An 18,109-nucleotide genomic window follows, 5' to 3' on the forward strand; every position below is an offset into this window, starting at 1 on the left:
AAAATTGGGTTGTGCTTGTGGTTGCCCAACTCTGTGAGTTTACTACAAATTGTTAAATTGTGCACTTATAGTAGATGAATTATATGATGTGTAATTTGTATCTCAAAGCCACTTTTAAAGGAATTTTCTCACTTTTTTGGCCTTTTGTGCTTAAAATTTATGAGCTTCTTCTAAATCCTGATACGACAGATACTGATGTGTTTACATTGTCCCATAAACCCTCTGACTTACATGTTTAATCTTATCTACCTCATAAGAATAACAATTTCTTAAGAAATACCTGTATCCATGCCTGCCTTTGTTTCAAATAGTCTTGCAGCACCTCTTTGTGTTCAATTCCATCTAAATAGCTTTTGAAGTCTTATTATTCATTCTGTTAGTAGTCTTGTCCTTGACAGATTTCTTTCCAGAATGATATTAACTTTTAGAAACCATAGCATGAAATAATTTTTACAAGCTCTTAATAACGTCCTTTGTTAAATTCTTTAACATGTTTTTCCCAATGAAACTATGTAGTCTTATTTCTGAAATGTAACTTGGTATTAATTATATGCTTATCTTTCCTTTGAAAATAGAATATGCTTCTCTGGGATCACTCTATGATTACATTAACAGTAACAGAAGTGAAGAGATGGACATGGAACATATTATGACCTGGGCCACTGATGTAGCCAAAGGTAATGCTTCACGTTTTCTTACAGAATTGGAGAACATTTTCTCCATCCTGACATGGTGATTCAAGTCAGAAGATTTGTTATTCTGTGTCTTAAGATGTTCTTTTTTCAGAGACCAAAAGTAGCAAGAATTCTGCAATTCATTGTGCATGTAATATTTTAGGTCGTTGCTTTTCCACTCCTGCATTCCTTTTCTGTTTTACCTTTCCTCACTTTATTTCTTTACCAAAAAAACAAGTTCCAACAAAATCAGTGGCTCCAGGGCAGCCATTTTTGCCACATTTTGTGACATTGTATTGACCAGCTCGCTGGATACCTTAGGCGGGACGGTCATAATTCTCTTGTTCTGCAAGTCTGTACTTAGATGTAGTATCCATAAAACATGACTTATTGCAGAATTAGTTCTACTCGTTTTGTATATATGTAATAGCTAAAAATAGTAACCACTTAAAAAACATTTTTTTTATTAGCTCTGCCATTTAAAAGCAATTTAGATTTCATATTTTAATGTAAACTTGGAAATCAGCCTTGGAAATGAAATGTTTTTAATACACAAAATCCCTAAACAAGGTGCCTAGTTCTTTTTTCCCTCATAAATTCCTGCATAGACGAATGCTCTCTAAAGCAATTTAAATTCCATTTATTTTTATCTTTTTATTTTCCATTTTCCTAAGTGAATGTTTCTGAGTTTTATTTATAACTGTCAAAGTTGCTTTGGAAACAACTTAATCTAAATTGTGAATGCTGATAGTTACGTTTGTATTTTAGCAACCCCTAGAGAGCAAGTGTGTCCAGATTTTACTGGGGCAATTAACTACGTTGCATTTTGCTGCTCTGATCTCTACAGGCATCCCTTGACAAAGCAAATGAAAGGATATTTAGCACTCAGTAAGGAGAGCAACACATACTTTGCTTTCACTGGGAAGTCATACAGGGACTTCCCAAGGTAATAGTCTTTCCTTTGGGGAATTATCTTGTCTGATTTAAGTTTCATCAACACCTGACAAATTTTTCACATAGGGAAAGAGAAAATGAAAATTAAAAAAGGAAAAAGTTTCATGCCAAATGCTGCTGCTTGAGTGATACTTCATTACCTTATGAGAATAATAAGCTCTATGTTTAGGATGGTGTACTTAAGGCTTTGGGTGTGTTAATGAACTTAATTGTGTATTCATGCATCAGATGTCTCAAATCAACCTTAAAATTTCACATTCGTCAGGACATTTTCATGTAACATCACAGCTACTTCTCTGCATGTCACTAGTACACAGGGGCCACCTGTTTGTAAGCAGGGTAATGTGCTATTAGTGGAAACTGCCTGAAGCATTGTGGAAATACACTTACACAAATGTAAATACATATACAAGCAGTCCTTGACTTAAAGCACTTCCCCTTACAGACATTTGCATTTAGGGTGCTCAGCCAATTACACCCATCTTATTACTTAATGGCACTTAGGATGGATAGACAGCAAACAAATCAACTGACACCAGCCCCTCTGCTTCCTGCTGTGCACACTCTGCTGAAGCTTCCCCGGCCCACCCCAGCCTGTAAACCTCATCCCTCCCGGCGCCTTTGCCTGCAACAGTCCGTGTCTGAGGGGCAAGTCCTTTGGCTCCAGATCAGCTCAGTCATTCCTGGGGTTTCTCAAGAGCCCTGGCACTCTGTATCAGAAGGTCAAGGGAGAGAAGGAACAGGCCTAAATAGCAAACTGGAGCTAGAGGTAAAAAAATAGGGATGGAGAAAATGGGAGTGGGCCATGGGTGGCTGATGAATTAATCTGAAAGACAAGTTCTAACGTGTTAGGCCAAACACAGGTGAGAAGAGTGAGGCAGAGAAGAGTTGTTTATTTATAGTCACAAGTAATGCTTGGTATTTAAAATGGCCCATGAAAGGAAGAGGAAATCAGTGCTTTCGGAATGACTTCAACCCTCTCTGATAAAGCTATGGAGATAAAATGGAAAGGCTTGATTTTTGTTGATTCTGTTTTGAATTCAGCTGTGCCCTTCGGTTTGACCATGATTGAAGCCACTGAAGCAACAAGATGTTGAGAAATCAAAGAATGAATAATTCATTTCAAATAAGAGTTGATTCATGCCTTTTGAAATAGGCATTGCTTAACATCACTGCTGAGAGAATACCTCCTCAAAGGCAAAAAAAGATTCTCTTCTTTCTGGATGGGAAGAGGGTGGGTCAGCTAGTACATCTGAAATTGCTACAAGTCAGTCAGCAGTGTGGAAGAGGAACAATTAAAGCAAATAAACTTGGACCCAGTCCCCAAAGGGTCATCACTGATTCCAGGTCTCCCTAAAGTGACACGTGTCAAGTCTTTTCTAGGAAACCCTGAATCTTAAAATTGAAGAAGATGTTTTTCAGCCTTCTTAATTTTTTGCAATAAAAATAAGGCAGAATTGTAGATGGCTCTGTTAAAACATATTAAATAGAATTTCGATGACTGTGATTACAACTGTGTTTATATACAATAAATATTCTATAAACGTATACTGTACGTTAAACACAAATAATTCATGGTACTTTTTCCCATAATATCTGCCATGAGGAAGAAAAAGTACCTATATTTAAAGGTTTTGAACTTGAGTGTTTTTTTGTAATTCTTTGTTATCAGCAAATGTAGAAACTATCTAGCTCTACCTCTAATAGTGATTAAGCAGTTTCCACCTGAAAAATTATTCAGGAATTTTGTTCTTGAAGCAAGAAACAAGTAACTATGAAATTCAGTCATAAAAATTATTAAAAGTTACCCAAGTTAGTACTGATTTTCACTGTTTGGAATATGTAGAACTTAACATTAGAACAAAGATTTCCTTCATTCCAGGCACATCTTGTTTAATTAGTAATTTGAATTACTAACACTTTTGTTGACCCTTCTCAGTAGTATCTTTATATGTAAAGAGTTTAAAATTTTAAAAAAATGTTCTTTATTCTTTCATGATTCTTCTATATATATGTAATAATCAGAATAGTAGAAAATAATAGATTATTTTTAAAATTAGCCTGCATAAAACTGAAATTTTCTATATACAGTAGAAAATGTTTTTTTCTTTATTCTGAGGGGGTAGACAACATAAATACAGGGAAAGAGTTAAATACTACTAAGGGGGTAACTGTGAAATATGTGTCTTTTAAAGTATAATTTTTAATTCAAAATAATTAAACTCTACTTAGTTTATATACATCCAGTTCACTGAAGTAACTTGATTTGCATTCTCAATATATTGTAGAGCATTTTAGAATGTATTTAAATATAGATTATGGCACAGATTTATCCTTGTAAAAAAGAATAAAATATTTTGTAGCTACTGTATATTTTTCTTTCTGAGGATCACAAAATCCTTTACTAGCCACAACTAATGAATCCAACTGGTTCTCCCCACCTCTACACGACCTCTACTCCCAGGGTCTTATTGGACAGAGTACCGAGAAAATAAACCAGCCTGCACTGGATAACTGCAGACATGCAAAGGAAAACTGAAATTTGAGGTCAGAGCTCTGGCTGAGTTAGAAGGTAGTTGCTGGTGGAATACTTTCGTCACTGGAGTACTTCTTCTGCTGGTATCTGTGCTATTTTCGTGCAGACTCCAGAAAATTAAGGTGTCCTTTATGGATATTGTTAAGAAGCTAGCTCTACCCATGATCAAATTCCAACTTCTAAGAGATTAAAGCACATACATTTTCCTTAGCATATAAATTTTCCTAGTGTAGATATATCCTGTCTCTATTTTATCCATCTTGGGAGAACAGAACACATGAATTTACTTTTTGCTGTTAAATCCTTTGCAAAATATGAAATTAAAAGGGAATACTGATACAGTGTTGCAAAATTATATTAATAGGCCTTTCTTCCTTCTTGTATGACAGGAATGCACTATTTACATATGGAGGCGCCAGTCAAGGTGATTCACAGAGATCTCAAGTCAAGAAATGGTAATGTAGTCACATGTTTTTATTTTACCTGTTTTATTATAAAATATGTGCACCTTTGTATAGAAATAAGCATCATGCTTTCCACATCTTTTGTAACCTGCTATTTCGACTCACTGCTGGTACCATGGAAATCTTTCCACTATTAATAAATGTCAAAATTCTGCATATTCTTTCAAGAGGCTGCATGGTATTCCACTGTATAAATAGCAGAGAATGTGGACACTTGGGTTGTTTACATTTTTTCCCTATGATAAGAAACGTTGAGCTTCATACTTTTCAGTAAAAGTTTTCAACACATCCCTAATTATTTCTCTAGAATCATTTTCTAAAAGAGGGGTTGCTGGATCAAAGCACAGAGTTGTGTATTTCTATTTTTAGATTGCTCCCTGTGCTAGCAGTTTGAGTTTTGTTCTTGTTACTCCTGAATTATTTGGTGTAAATATTTTATGCCACTCATAGTACCTGGAGGAGTGCCCAAAAATGATCAGCATGAGTCTGAAAAGTAAGAGCTTTCTTTTTCTTCTTTCTCTTCTTCTCTACTTCCTAAAGTTTATCTAGGATCCTGTATTGTATAATTTGGAGAGTGAGCACTTTTAAATGACTTTGCAGGATTAGATGATACCTTCAAGTAGGAGTGGTAACAGAATGCTTCTTCCATTACATCATTCGAAGGTTCACGGAGAAAGCCAGTGGGATTATTTAGCTAGCCAGCACCCACAGTTTTCTAGTTAAAAAAAAAAAATCTTGCTATCAATTCATTTACATACTTTAATTATTTACATGCTTTCTAAGTGATTCATCTCAGTATGGAAGAGGAGAACTATTTGTTTTTGGAAAACCTTTAAATCACTGCAGTTAAAATGGATAAAAACTAGTAGTGTGATCCTTAGAATGAGTAGTCCTGGCCTGCGGGGGAAGGGGACTAGGGAATCGACCAGCTGTCCAGGACCGCGACATTTGTTGGGGTGGAGAAAGGGAAGTTGTTGGCAGCTGCCACTCACGACAGTCCAGGTTGGACCCCCCAACCCTGACCCTGGCTCTTCTTAGACATAAGCTTCCTGGAGCTAAATACTTTTAATGTGTATTGGCTAACAGGAAGTCATTACGAAATAATCTAGAATCTAGTAGGAAGTCTCAAGAGTTTTATGACTTTGTAAATTTTCAGTTCACGCTCAGAATTTCAATTTAAATAAGTTGTTTAGCTTCTCTCCTCTTAATCTGTTTTATTGGTATATCCTAAATCTCCCTTGAAAGGAAATGGTTAAATTATCCAGGCTGTCATTGTGAAAGCTAGCAATGGAGAATATTTGTGTTCCCATTTTCAAAAATTACAGTTTGCATAGTTACTTGATCAGAAAACACACACACTTAAAACAGTATAGGTCAAACTTTTAGGAATTTTGGGGAGGAGGAGAGAGGGAATAATAGGACTTTCATTTTCTAAGTTATATATTTTTATAATGCAGATTCTTTAATGAACACTTATTAATCTTTCAATGAGAAGAAAGTAATAGAGATATTTTTTAAATAACTTAATATAGTATTAACAATATTTAAATCTCTATTTGAAAAATGTATAGCTTACTATATATAGTATCAGATCTACTCTTAGGCTGTTTCTGTGTATTAGATCATGCAAAGATTATTTTCCCCACTTACATTAGAAACAGCTAATAAGTATTGATAATCAGCTAATAAACAGCTAATAAGTATTGATAACCTACCATGTTCAAGGCACTGTGTGGCTTATAAAGGAATGCCAGAAACATTTCTTCAGGGTTCTGTCCTTGGCCTCCTCCCCTCTTATCCTCTTATTTGCTCACTCCCAGAAAAGCCCGACCTATATCTTAACATTCCCAAATAGATCTCAACTTCAAAACTGTGTATCTATTTGCTTATTGAACAAATTCACATAGGTATTTTCGTATAACCCTAAAATGTATTGTGTCCAAATTGATCTTTCCATCTTCTCCCTACTCCCTAAAAAATTTTCCCTACATCCCCTTTCTCAGTGAGTGGCCTAAGCCAGAAGTTAAATAAAAAGGAATTACAGTTTGATTGCAGAGTTCCTGTTCTAACCATTACACTGTATGGCCTCTTTATGTCCTCTTTGGCTCCCCCCCTCCCCCCCAGCCACTTATCCAAGCCCAGCTGATTCTGCTTTATGTTTCTTGGCTCTGCCCACTTTTCTGCTGTTCTTTGCCACAGTCTTAGCACAGGCATCCTCATCTCTCTCTCGGACCACAACACTGGCACACAGTGATGTCCTTGCCTGCGTTCTGTTCCCCTCTGCACATTTGACCATTTCATTCTTCCACTTAAAATCATTCATTGGCTTTCCATCTCTGACAAAGGCTCTGCTGGACCTGGCCCATCCTTTCGAAAATCGTGTGCCTTTTCCTCTGCTCCTGACCTTCTGCACAAGCTCGCTCTTCTGCCTAGAAAACTGCTTTCCTCCCTGAGTCCTCCTCTTTCTGGTTACCGGGGATTTGTTCTTCAGGTCTTCGCATAGCTTCATTTCTTCCAGGAAACTTCTTCTGACCTCCTTACACACAGACTCCTTAGACTGCCCTTTGGTTTTATGGAAATCTCCATGTCTCTCATCACAGAACATATCCCACTTTATTACAGGTGTTTGTGTCATTGTCTTTACCATTAGACTGTAAGCTCCATGAGAGCAGAGACAATGCCGGACTTGCTCATCGTCCTCTGTTGGAAGGTGGTACATGGCCTTGCCCACAGTATATGCTCAGCAAATATGTGTTAAGTGAATGGATGCATGAATAAGTAAATAAATGAATGTTACCTCTGCCTTCAAGAAAACTACTCTTCATCTGGGAGGAAAAACCACATATACCATGAAGTGATAATGCTGATGACTTCCTCAGTATCACAGTGACAATCTAGTGGCAGAACCCAAGTAAAAACTTGGTTCTCTTGACTACTGCTAATCTATGCCTTATTCACTGGACCGTACTACATTTGATTTAAATCAGCGTCTTGAAGCCTTTTTAATCAGCACCTTATGGAATTAGTTTTTTTTTAATTTTTGTTTTAATGTCAGCTCCTTTTTGCAAAATCCTCGATGCAGTAAATACTTTGATTTTACCTTTCATAATGCCATATGAAAGACAGAAATACAGGCTTATGATTTTTTTCAGTATGTGACAACTCTGATGATTTTCATAATTTATCTTTTCTTTCTTTTAGTTGTTATAGCTGCTGATGGAGTGCTGAAGGTAGGACTACTTGTTTTAATTTTTTTTTAATTTGTTAATTTCAGGCGTAGGTTTGTGACTAATAACTCTTTTATTAAGCAATAAGTAGAAAGTTGATACCTGTTTCTCTTTTCTCAGATCTGTGATTTTGGTGCCTCCCGGTTCCATAACCATACAACACACATGTCCTTGGTTGGAACTTTCCCGTGGATGGCGCCAGAGGTCATCCAAAGTCTCCCTGTGTCTGAAACTTGTGACACATATTCCTATGGTGTGGTGAGTTCATTTCTCATTTTTTATTGCTAAAGGAAATACAAAAAGCAGACACCCTACAGAAGCAGGACACAACTGAACACAGGTTTAAGACAATGATGCTGTTCCTGGTGGAATGCTGAGACCAGTGGCAACAGAGAGAACACTTTCTATTACTAGAATGTTTACTTTGATCCCTTTTATGCGTCTGAGTTATTTTGTCCTGTGTAGAGAAGAAACCAACGCCATTTCCAAGAAGCAAGTTGGATGGAACCTAAAATAGTGTTGGGCCTGATGCCCTCCTGTGGAGTGTGCTTTCCTGGGTGGACAGGTAACTGGAGAATATCTCTGTTAAGTCAGTAGAAACGTGGATCATTTGGAACAGGACTTCATTGTAATGAGTTCCTCAAAAACCACCAGTAGATCTGCCAAATGAGTTAATTAATGGGAAATTTTTTTTTATCAATGGGAAACTTTTGAGTGTCAACTATTAAACTGATTGGTGAGTGGAAAGTACAGAAAAAAATGGACTTAACTGGTTAGCACGTGGCCTTGCCCATGTTTGCTGCAAGTCATCTAAAGTAGTGGCTACTGACACATGAATCTGAGGTCTCACGTAAGAATAACAGCAGAGCAACAGCTGCAAAAATAGAATAATGTGGGGGTTGAGGGGTAGGATATTCAAGGAATAAAGACCACAGGAATGAATCAGTGAAGGAGCAGAAGCTTCTGGAGGAGGAGTTTTGAGATGGATCATTCTTAAGGAATGTGTTATATCTGAATTAGCAGAGAGAAAGAAATGGGGGCAGTGGGGCAGTAGAGGGCGGGGAAAGTGGTCAGAGTGGTTTTTTGGTGGAGGAAGGAATTCATTTGTTGCCCTTTTTTGAGGATAAGTTTTTTTTTTTTTAAATCCCTAAAGATGCTGTATATCCTTTTAAACGTACCAAGTGGTGTTTGGAACTCCTGTCTTGGCATCTCATCTCCCAGTCATACTGCCTGTCTATTTGTATTATTACTTCTTAAAGGGACATTTTCATAGTAATGGGGAAAGAAACAGTCTAACTTTAGACCAAATCAACATGCCTCTTCTTCCTGAACTTCTGTGTTTTCAACTGAAGGTAATAGCTGATGGTACAGGAGGAGACCAGCACTGTCAAACCCAGATCTTTTTCTCTAGGGTTCATCAGTCCCTATGTATTTACTGCTGACCTCATTACCCACGTTTCCCGCTGGTTTCAGTTAGCTAGCTTTTTCTAAATCAAACTACATCTTTTGTATAGCAAGTTAATACGGTGTCAATTTTGTTGGCTACAAAAAACCCACAAGTTCCTAAAGAAATACATTCTAAAGCTGGTCCTGTATGTCAAAAGTTACTACCTTCCAACCATCCTACAAATTATCTGCTGGGGAGTCTAAAAATGAGAGCATTTGTTGCAATTTAAGACTTTGTGTGAGATTATTTCTTCTTATGAAGTTATGTTCCTTCGTTTTTAAGCAAAGATCTATTTATTGTGTAAGGCACTGTGCTAGACACCAACTTGGGGAAACTGAACTTTTACTTTGCCCGCTTCTTGAAACCATTGTCCCATTTTATCCTGTGGAACCAGGAGCCAGCAACCTTTTTTCTGTAAATAGTACCAGATAGTAAATAGACTGTGAGGGCCACTTATCGTCTCTGTTACAGAGTCTTTCGTTTTTTTTTTACAACCCTTTAAAACTGTTAAAACCACTCTGCAGCCTGTAGCGGGCGGTCGTTTGAGACCCCTCTGGAACAGGAGGGATTGGAAGACCAGCGACACGGCTGGAGAGCAGTTTCTCGTGCTTCGACAGGAGACCACAGCTCTCTGTCCTCCGCCTGCACGTGTATATAAATATATATAAACATATTTAGATAATTAGGGTATTTTTTAATTCTTTTGCACATCTATATGAAGCGGGCGGCTTTTGAGGCTCATTTTAACACTCTGCAAGTTCTCACACAATGCTTTTACTTTTAAAATTCTTCCCAAGTCTTGGGATTTCCCTATCACAGACATTTTTGACCAGAAAGGCACGACTGTGAGTCATGTGTAGAGTGAACTTTCGGTTTCAGTGTTGTCTCGTTTATGAAAACACACGTCACACTGCCTTCTTCCAAAACCGTACAGGTGCCAGGGACTTTGTTGAAATGCACCCACCTGCTCTTCCTTAGCTGAAATGGAATTTTGATTCTGGTGACCGGGAACCAATGCCTTTTCACGTGTAAACTCTCAAAGTTAAGAAGTGGCTTTGTTCGTGGAGCTTAGGGTCTTTCCTTCCTGTATCCTTTTATAATCCACGTGGACCCGCCCCCATGTTTAAACGTAGTTTGAATGAACATTTCTGAACCTGCAGACATTCAGCTTATTTTATTAAAAACCTTTTCCTTCAAGTGCCTGCTCAGTACTTCTCAGCAGCTGGGTCTTGAACCCTTCCCTTTGCAAATTAGATTTTTTGTCTGTTTGTTTACTGACTCTGCTTTTGTTTTGAGAGATTAACAAATGATTATTGACAAATCAGTCTATCAAGTAATTTAACGTAAAAGCAAACTTTACAGCCAGTCGCTGAACATTTCCAGTGGGGCTCAGTATTTACATACCCGAAGTCGCTCTTCAGAACCTGTTTGCCTCAGTCACATGCTTTTAAATATCAACTCAACACTCCTGTGTAGGTCTTCTTTGAACTGGTGAAAAAAAAAAGAAATGCCTTCTCAGTGACCCTGTTAGTTTTAAAACAGCGTCTGCTCTTTTACTATCTTAGGGAGGTTTACTAGGATTGCTGGCTATTCTTACCCCGTAGCTGCATCAGCAGAATTCCGCACAGAAGCGTGCACATATGCTAATTTAGATATAAATGACAAATCAGGATTTTATTTAATTCTGACTCCTTCCCATTCTATTCTAAATTAACACCATTAGTGAAAGAAAAAGTACACAGCTTGCTTTACCGAGGCTTTTTGTTTAATAAGTCACAAATATTTTTAAAATGAAGAAAGCATTACATGCCCAAAGTAGGTATTCCCAAAAAGAGCCAGGAGAGGACAGTTGTTAAGGTAGGGGCCATGATAGTTTTAGAAGTTTGTAGTCCATAAACTTTAAAAATGGTATCGATCTAGGAAAACAGTGTGGTTGTTAGAATTTTTGACAAGTCCTTTCAAAATAGGTGGATACCCAGGACTCATGTCAGGTATATCTGTTTGTATAAAACATCTCATTGTTCATTAAAAGTCTTTTCTGTTAGTTGAGCCTCCCACACACATAGCAGTCACATAGAGATGGTTCTGAAACCCACTCCCCCCAAAAAAACCCAATATATTTTTGCTTTTTATTTTTCTTTCTCAGACTTGCTGTAAGAATTTAGCTCTTAACAGTCTCAAAGTCCCTAGCCCTCCCCAGCTTAATTAACCTGTGTTTCTTCTTAACACACGGCAAGACTAGCCAGCCTTGCACAGCCTTAAAATAAATGTGCTGGTGAAGTGCCAGAAATGGATCTTGTGATCCTTGCTTCTGTGCTGGTAAACTTCGCTAGGCAGGCAATTGTTTCTATTTTAAAGGAATGAGATTTTTCTGTCCCCTTCTGATGATTTCTCCTGAAGGGCCAAACCAGGAGTGTTTAGGATATTAGCGACAAAAAAGAAAAGACATCAGGAAAGCAAAAATCATTAAAAGAATAAGCCTTCTGAGAACACAAGGCCTTGCCACTCTTTAGAAACAAAGCTCTCCTAATGGCAATGCAGAAAGGATTACCTCCTTAGACGCGTCTCAGCCAAAACCGGCTTTTGAAAATAGAGTGGCTTAAGAAAGAGCCCGCCGCCTCGCTTGTCTGTGAGCCCTGTTCCAGAACCAGCCCGGCTCAGGTGATGGCTTCCCATTGTTTGTAGAAGAAAAGGCAGGAAGAGTACACGGCCTTGTCCAAGTTTCTCTTCTGCAAACTGAAAATAGAAATTTTCCTTGCGAGCAGTTTAAACGTGAGGACGTCTCAATATAAAATGAGCTGGAAAATATTTTCAAGGTGACAGATCACAATCATGTTTGGCCTGCAGCCCCATAACTGATATCTTCAGGCACAGTTTTAGATGCCTTTAGACCTCAGGTGACTTCCTCAACAATGTTACTTTTTTGTGCCAAATGTCATTTTGTTCAGTAGAAAAAGCTGTTGTCCTATCTCATGCCACTGACTTTTTGATACATTTCTGAATCTGGCGAATAAACAATAGGAAATCATGAAATGTGCTTATCCTAGAATTACGTTAAAGACCTGACTTGGCCTTCAGAACCCAGCAGTTAAGGACATCAGCCCCGACAGTTTCCTGTCCCTGGAGTGGCTCCCTCCACTGTAGGAAGCTCTTTAGAGACACAGAGAGGGAGTCGAATGAAACTGTCTTATTTTTTCCAGCATTGGAACTCTTAGAGAAATATAACTCGGATCTTACTAGATTTTGGACGCCTTCCAGATAAATATTTTGGGAGAAGGAATGACACAAATCTTTTTCTGCTGTCACTCCCCAAGCTCCTGGTTTTGCATTTTACCTCCCAAAATCCAGGCAGTCTTCATTCGCGTGGGTGTGCGTGTGGCGTATCGTGCGGGCAGGCTGGCCAAACTCTGCAAGTGGGGTCACAGACTGCTCACCTGAACGTTTGAGGGTCCTAAGCGGTTAAGTCACTCTCGCCATCCTCCTTAGGAATGCCAGATCTGTTCATTTCCTTGCTCTCAAACTCCTCCCACTCCCCACCCCAACACCAGATGGAGGGGCTTCATTTCCTGCTCAGCCCTCTCGCCGCCCGGTCCCCTCCCTCCCCTGTGCGGGCGGACCCTGTGTCAGGGTGACCCGACCCCACGCCTGTTCCGGTTCTCACCCTTCCTTTACTTGCAGTGCTCGCTCGGTTCCTCCCCTTCTGGGATGCCCCTTACCTTTCCCTCATCACTTCTGTGACTCAAATAGAATTATTCAGTAGCTCTTCTAAAGAAGTACCTTACACACTTGATTAAAAGCCCAAAGAGGTTTCAGTGGATTTTTTTTCTCTCTCGCTTGAGCAGCATCTGCCAATTTCCCTGATTTTCCTGCTAATTATCTTCGTATTAGCCAGAACTCATTTCACATGTTATGGCTCAAATAAGACCGAGCTCTGATATAGAACTAAAGATTTATAGGCTTTGCTGGAATATATCTTAAACTTACATTCTTATTTAGAAATGGGTTTTTGTTTTTACAACAAGAGAAATGTAAATAAAAAGTGCTGAGTTCGTTGGCTTCTGCAGGGCTCCATGCCTAAAGCAAGACCCATTGTTCCCTTTCTCCTGCAGCAGCTCTTCCCTCCCTGCGGTTACCTGTGGTTAAGACCTGGACCTGCAGGGTGAGACAGCAAGCTCATATCCTAGCTCTGCCACTTGTTAGCTGAGTGTCTTTGGGCAAGTTTATGTAACTCCCTTACGCCTTAGTTTCCTCATCCATACAGTGAGAATGATACCTGTGGGACTGAGCTTATTCATGATAACACACGTAAAGGGCATAGCAGATCCCCTGGAACATAATCACTCAGTCAAAGACAGTGGTGGTTATTATTATGCTTATTATTGATAAAATTATAGTTGTTTTTGGACTTCGCAAAGTATCAGTAGATTCAGCTTTAGATACTCATTTGTATAAACAGAGAAAGTAACTGAGAGTAAAAATCTCCTTTACTCAGGGTTTAAAGAGAGTGCAAAGTCATTGGCTGTTTTCGGCATCCCCAGCCTCAGTTTGCTTTCTTTGGGCATATTCCAGTGCGGATTTATGAAGCATGCTAATCTCAGGGACTGCAGAGAGATGAACACACACATAAATTTGCACATATGTGCACATATACATACACACAGCCTTTATGTGTATATAAGGTGTTTATTACATTTTAGAATATAGTGTAATAAACTATGTTATAGGTGGATGAAAATGAATTCCTTAGACTGACTCATTTTGAGAGATTTCTCCAAAACACGAAATCTAAATGTGACACTTTTGCAGGTACCTACCATTGTGGAGTAAGTGGTTTACCCAGTGATTTCGATCTGGGGCTCAATTTTTTTTTTTAATGATACTGTCCTTGACTCTTTGAAAATATGGTTGAATTTCCAGTTATTATCTTATAGAGAAATTTATCAGAGGTTGAAGGTGGAAAGAGTTTTAACTAACAAAATATAAAATCTAATTTATGGGGATACTTGAGAATTCTGTTAATTTACAAGGTAAAATCCCTTAGGCTCATTGGTTTCATAAAATTTTAAGCCTGGCTCTAGATGTTCTAATTTCTAAATCAGATTTTTTAAATATATATAAAAAAAGGCCAACAAAAAATATACATATGTAAAATTTATGGAAGGAGTCCTATGCGTTTTGCCCAAGTTTCTATCGATGGAGTTGGTAGTGTCTGGTAATTGGATACAGTTAAATATTAGATGAAGTTTCAGTAATATACCAAAAATATAAAGTACAAGAATAAAAATTCCACTTTCTTTTTGTTCCAGGTTCTCTGGGAGATGCTAACAAGGGAGGTCCCCTTTAAAGGTTTGGAAGGATTACAAGTAGCTTGGCTTGTAGTGGAAAAAAACGAGGTAAGACTACGATTCTCCATTCAGGTACATAGATCAGAAAACAGTATTGGGGTTTTGCAAAAGACTTTTTCATCTTCTTCAAATTGAAAGTAAGTTCACGCTTATGGAAAGATTAGCAGTAGGAGCTAACACAAAGGGTCAAAGTGATGTTATTCCTCATGAATGGACCCTTTACATCTAATTGTTGCAGCTTCACGTCGTGATGCTGTAGATCAAAAATTGTACAAGTACTGTACTAGTTTCTCAGTCTCAATTGTAAAACCTAGGGGTTTGTTCTTAGTGATGAAAGAAGCCATTGCGTCCAAGGTAGGGGAACAGTTTAACTCCATCTCCTGCGTTTAGGACATCTTTTTTACTGTCCGGGAGTTGATATATCTGTAAGAGACCTTCAGCTACTTCAACTTACCTCTCCCAGCAGGAGTCACTATAGTACAAGAAACTGTCGCTTAGATGAGAATTTCAAAAATAAAGGAAGAAAAAATAGTTTCAAAAAAGGGAAAAATTACAGTTTTGCCACCTACGTTGAACACTACATTGAAGATGAGCTCCTAACTGGAATTGGCGAGGCAGTGGCAGGACTGTTCCCTTCTTCATGCAGAGCCTTTCCATTTCAAAAGAACTTCAGTGGCGTAAACACCGTTTGTGCTGTGTCCCCAGCCTCGCTTTTCTTCTTCCCACAAATTGAGGCTTTCAGTTAGTTGGACCTATGAGCCTACATCAGAGGACATGGTACATTCATATCAAAGAGAGCAACTACATTTTGAAAGGTTTAAAATTGTGACTGAAACGCACAGCCATGGAAATTCTCAGCATAAGGATGAAGCATCCAATATCAAGGTATTATGAGAACTTAGATCGAGTAATGGAAGCACACAGTTGTCTTTGCAACGCTGCAAAACAGCCTTATTTCGCAAAACGTCTTCATTTCCACATGTTATCCGTGCCCTCCACAAAAGGTAAGGGTGCAACCTTAGGAGAAAATAATTTTCAAAAAGGTGAATGTGGAGAGCTATTCCCTTTTTAATTCTTTAAAAGAATGAGATTGATCTGCTCCCCATGTGAGTGCAGGAACAAGCTGGATCTATCCAAAAGCGGCTATTGACAGAGAGAAACCAAGTTTCCATATTTTAGATCACATAATCCACAGTTACCTTATTAATTTGTCCTCCTGAGCCGTTGCGAATGGAGGAAATGTTCGTGATAGCTGGACTTGATGGGAGAGGGCTGCCAATTTAAGAAAAACGAAAAGGTGTTAAATTGAAGAATGTGCCTTACTCATTGTTTCACAGAGGCTGTTCTGTTTTAATTAAATGTGATGGTTATTCCTGGTATACTCTGAAATCAGACCTCACACACAGGATAGCTGATTATTTTCATGATATGAGAACCCCCTTGTTTCTGTTCTGTTTCTTTTGCCAGAGAGATGGTTGGATGTTTGGTTCTGGGTTTACAAATGAGAGTGAAGAAAATTATTGACCTTCTGTTGACTTTGGAGCAGAGCACTCAATGTCTTTTTTTCCCCTCTACGTCATTTCAACATAAACAAGAAGGAAGTTTTTTTTTAAAGCTAACTGAACCCTCCGAAATGTCTAAGACAGAATAATTAATACTTAAAAATAGTATTTCATTTAAAGGATGGCCAAACAGATGCAGATCTAAAGCACTTTCAAAACACTGGAGTATCCATCAAGGATTTTTAAAGCCGAAGAGAAAAATGAATTTAGAAGCTGCCTTGGGTTAGTTGACTTGAGGGCTGGGAATCATCTATAAATAACCTTCAGAACCTCCTCGAAAGGTACAGGAGGAGGCCATCCCCACCCACTCCTGTCTCCCCAGGGTCTCCTAGAGCATTTTATCCACAGTGTGATATGATGATCAACTAATAGTGGCTGGAGGCTACTCATATGCCTCCCGTGCTATATTTATTAAATATAATAGTAAGTGGAAAGAAACCCACATGGTGAAATAAGTTTTCTAGACTTTCTAATGAACTTAAGCACAACTGGGTATTGCAAGGATTTTTATCTGTCTGTTCTCATTGTGTACAATATTTATTTCATTCATCGAAAATATGGGAATTAAATTCAAATAGTGTCCATTGTCGTCATTCAAGTGTCTTCATTTTGCCTCATAAATGGAGGCACTTATTCCCAAGACAAATTCTGTTGAGATAGCATGAAAATAATCCCCGAAGTTTTATTTCATTTCATAATAAAATTGAGACTTTGACTTAAATATAATTCATAAAAATCCCTTCAACTTTGTTACTTTATTTATTTTTACTCTGGAATATCTTGGGTTATTGAGTTGAAAAGAGAAAACAGTGTTTTTTTTAAACAGCCATCTTTTAAATAAAGAATGACATGTTTAAACTTTCAGGGAGACATTTTAAAAGTGAGCCAGTCACCCTAGAATGCTAGTCATCCTCGACTCATCGGAAGTTACAAAAATATTACAAAGAATTCTGTATACCCTTCACCCCATCCCCCCACTGGTGAGATACAAGTATGGTATAATACCCAAACTAGAAAATTGACACTGACACATTACTCTTAACTAGACTCCGGACCTTATTTGGTTTCACCATTTAGGATTGCTTTCTGCATCTATAGGAAAATTAATACTTTCTAAAAATGGTATCTCAAGGCTTTGATTGTAAACCCTTAATAATGAAATAAGGTCTTCAAACAATAATTTTTCCTATTATTAAATCCTGTTAAAACTAGAACCCATAAATTGCTGTTGAACTTTACAAAGCAAACAATGAACCTGTATAGAAGACATGAAATTAAGAGGGTATTACCAATACATTTTTAAAATCTTACAGATATGTGTATCTGCCTTTGTAATTTCCATAAAAATTAATTAGTAGTCATTCAGCATGTTTTGGCAATATAATTTCTATCTTTATAAATACTTAAACGTGTTTTGTTCTAAGTAGCAAAACTACTGTTCCTAATTAACATAAAAATCCTCAAAAACTTAATCCATTGTCTTTGAAAAAGGACTTTAGAGAAAGGTAACAAACTTGACTTAAAAAATAATTATTGAATCTTATGTAGAAAATGGTGCAAAAAAATGTGATCTTTTTTAAAAATGTCATTTTTTTAGTGATTTAGTAGTTAGTGATTGGGAAATATTTTAATTTCAAATTTGAAACTTTTATTTTAAAATATTTAAGTTGTAAGTAGTGTTACAAATCTGCTGCTAATATCTGATTATTTCAGAATGTTCTAATGCATTAGCAATGCCCACAGTTATGTAACTGAGACTTAAGTATTTTGGATTCTCTTTTAAAGTACTTTCTAGTGCCCCAAAATAATCCCTTAAAGTGTCTGAGTCAGGATTTAACTGATATTTGACCATGTCAGATAATTTAAATAATTTTGTCTTTTTTTATGATGTCTCAGATGT

At 37.7% G+C, this 18,109-nt stretch overlaps 1 protein-coding gene across 6 annotated transcripts in view; it reads left to right on the forward strand.

The window, feature by feature from the left end:
• MAP3K20 (mitogen-activated protein kinase kinase kinase 20) overlaps positions 1-18,109 on the forward strand; it is a 158,292-nt gene that overhangs the window by 77,550 nt on the left and 62,633 nt on the right. For all 6 annotated transcript variants that reach the window (XM_072961177.1, XM_072961179.1, XM_072961176.1 and 3 more), the window contains exons 4-8: positions 576-677; positions 4,554-4,619; positions 7,830-7,858; positions 7,976-8,113; positions 14,609-14,695. In XM_072961177.1, coding sequence (XP_072817278.1) covers positions 576-677; positions 4,554-4,619; positions 7,830-7,858; positions 7,976-8,113; positions 14,609-14,695 — 422 coding nt within the window. The remainder of the gene's footprint in view (positions 1-575; positions 678-4,553; positions 4,620-7,829; positions 7,859-7,975; positions 8,114-14,608; positions 14,696-18,109) is intronic.

This window comes from Vicugna pacos, chromosome 5 (genome assembly GCF_048564905.1).
Source record: "Vicugna pacos chromosome 5, VicPac4, whole genome shotgun sequence".
In the NCBI taxonomy this organism is placed as follows: Eukaryota; Metazoa; Chordata; class Mammalia; order Artiodactyla; family Camelidae; genus Vicugna; species Vicugna pacos.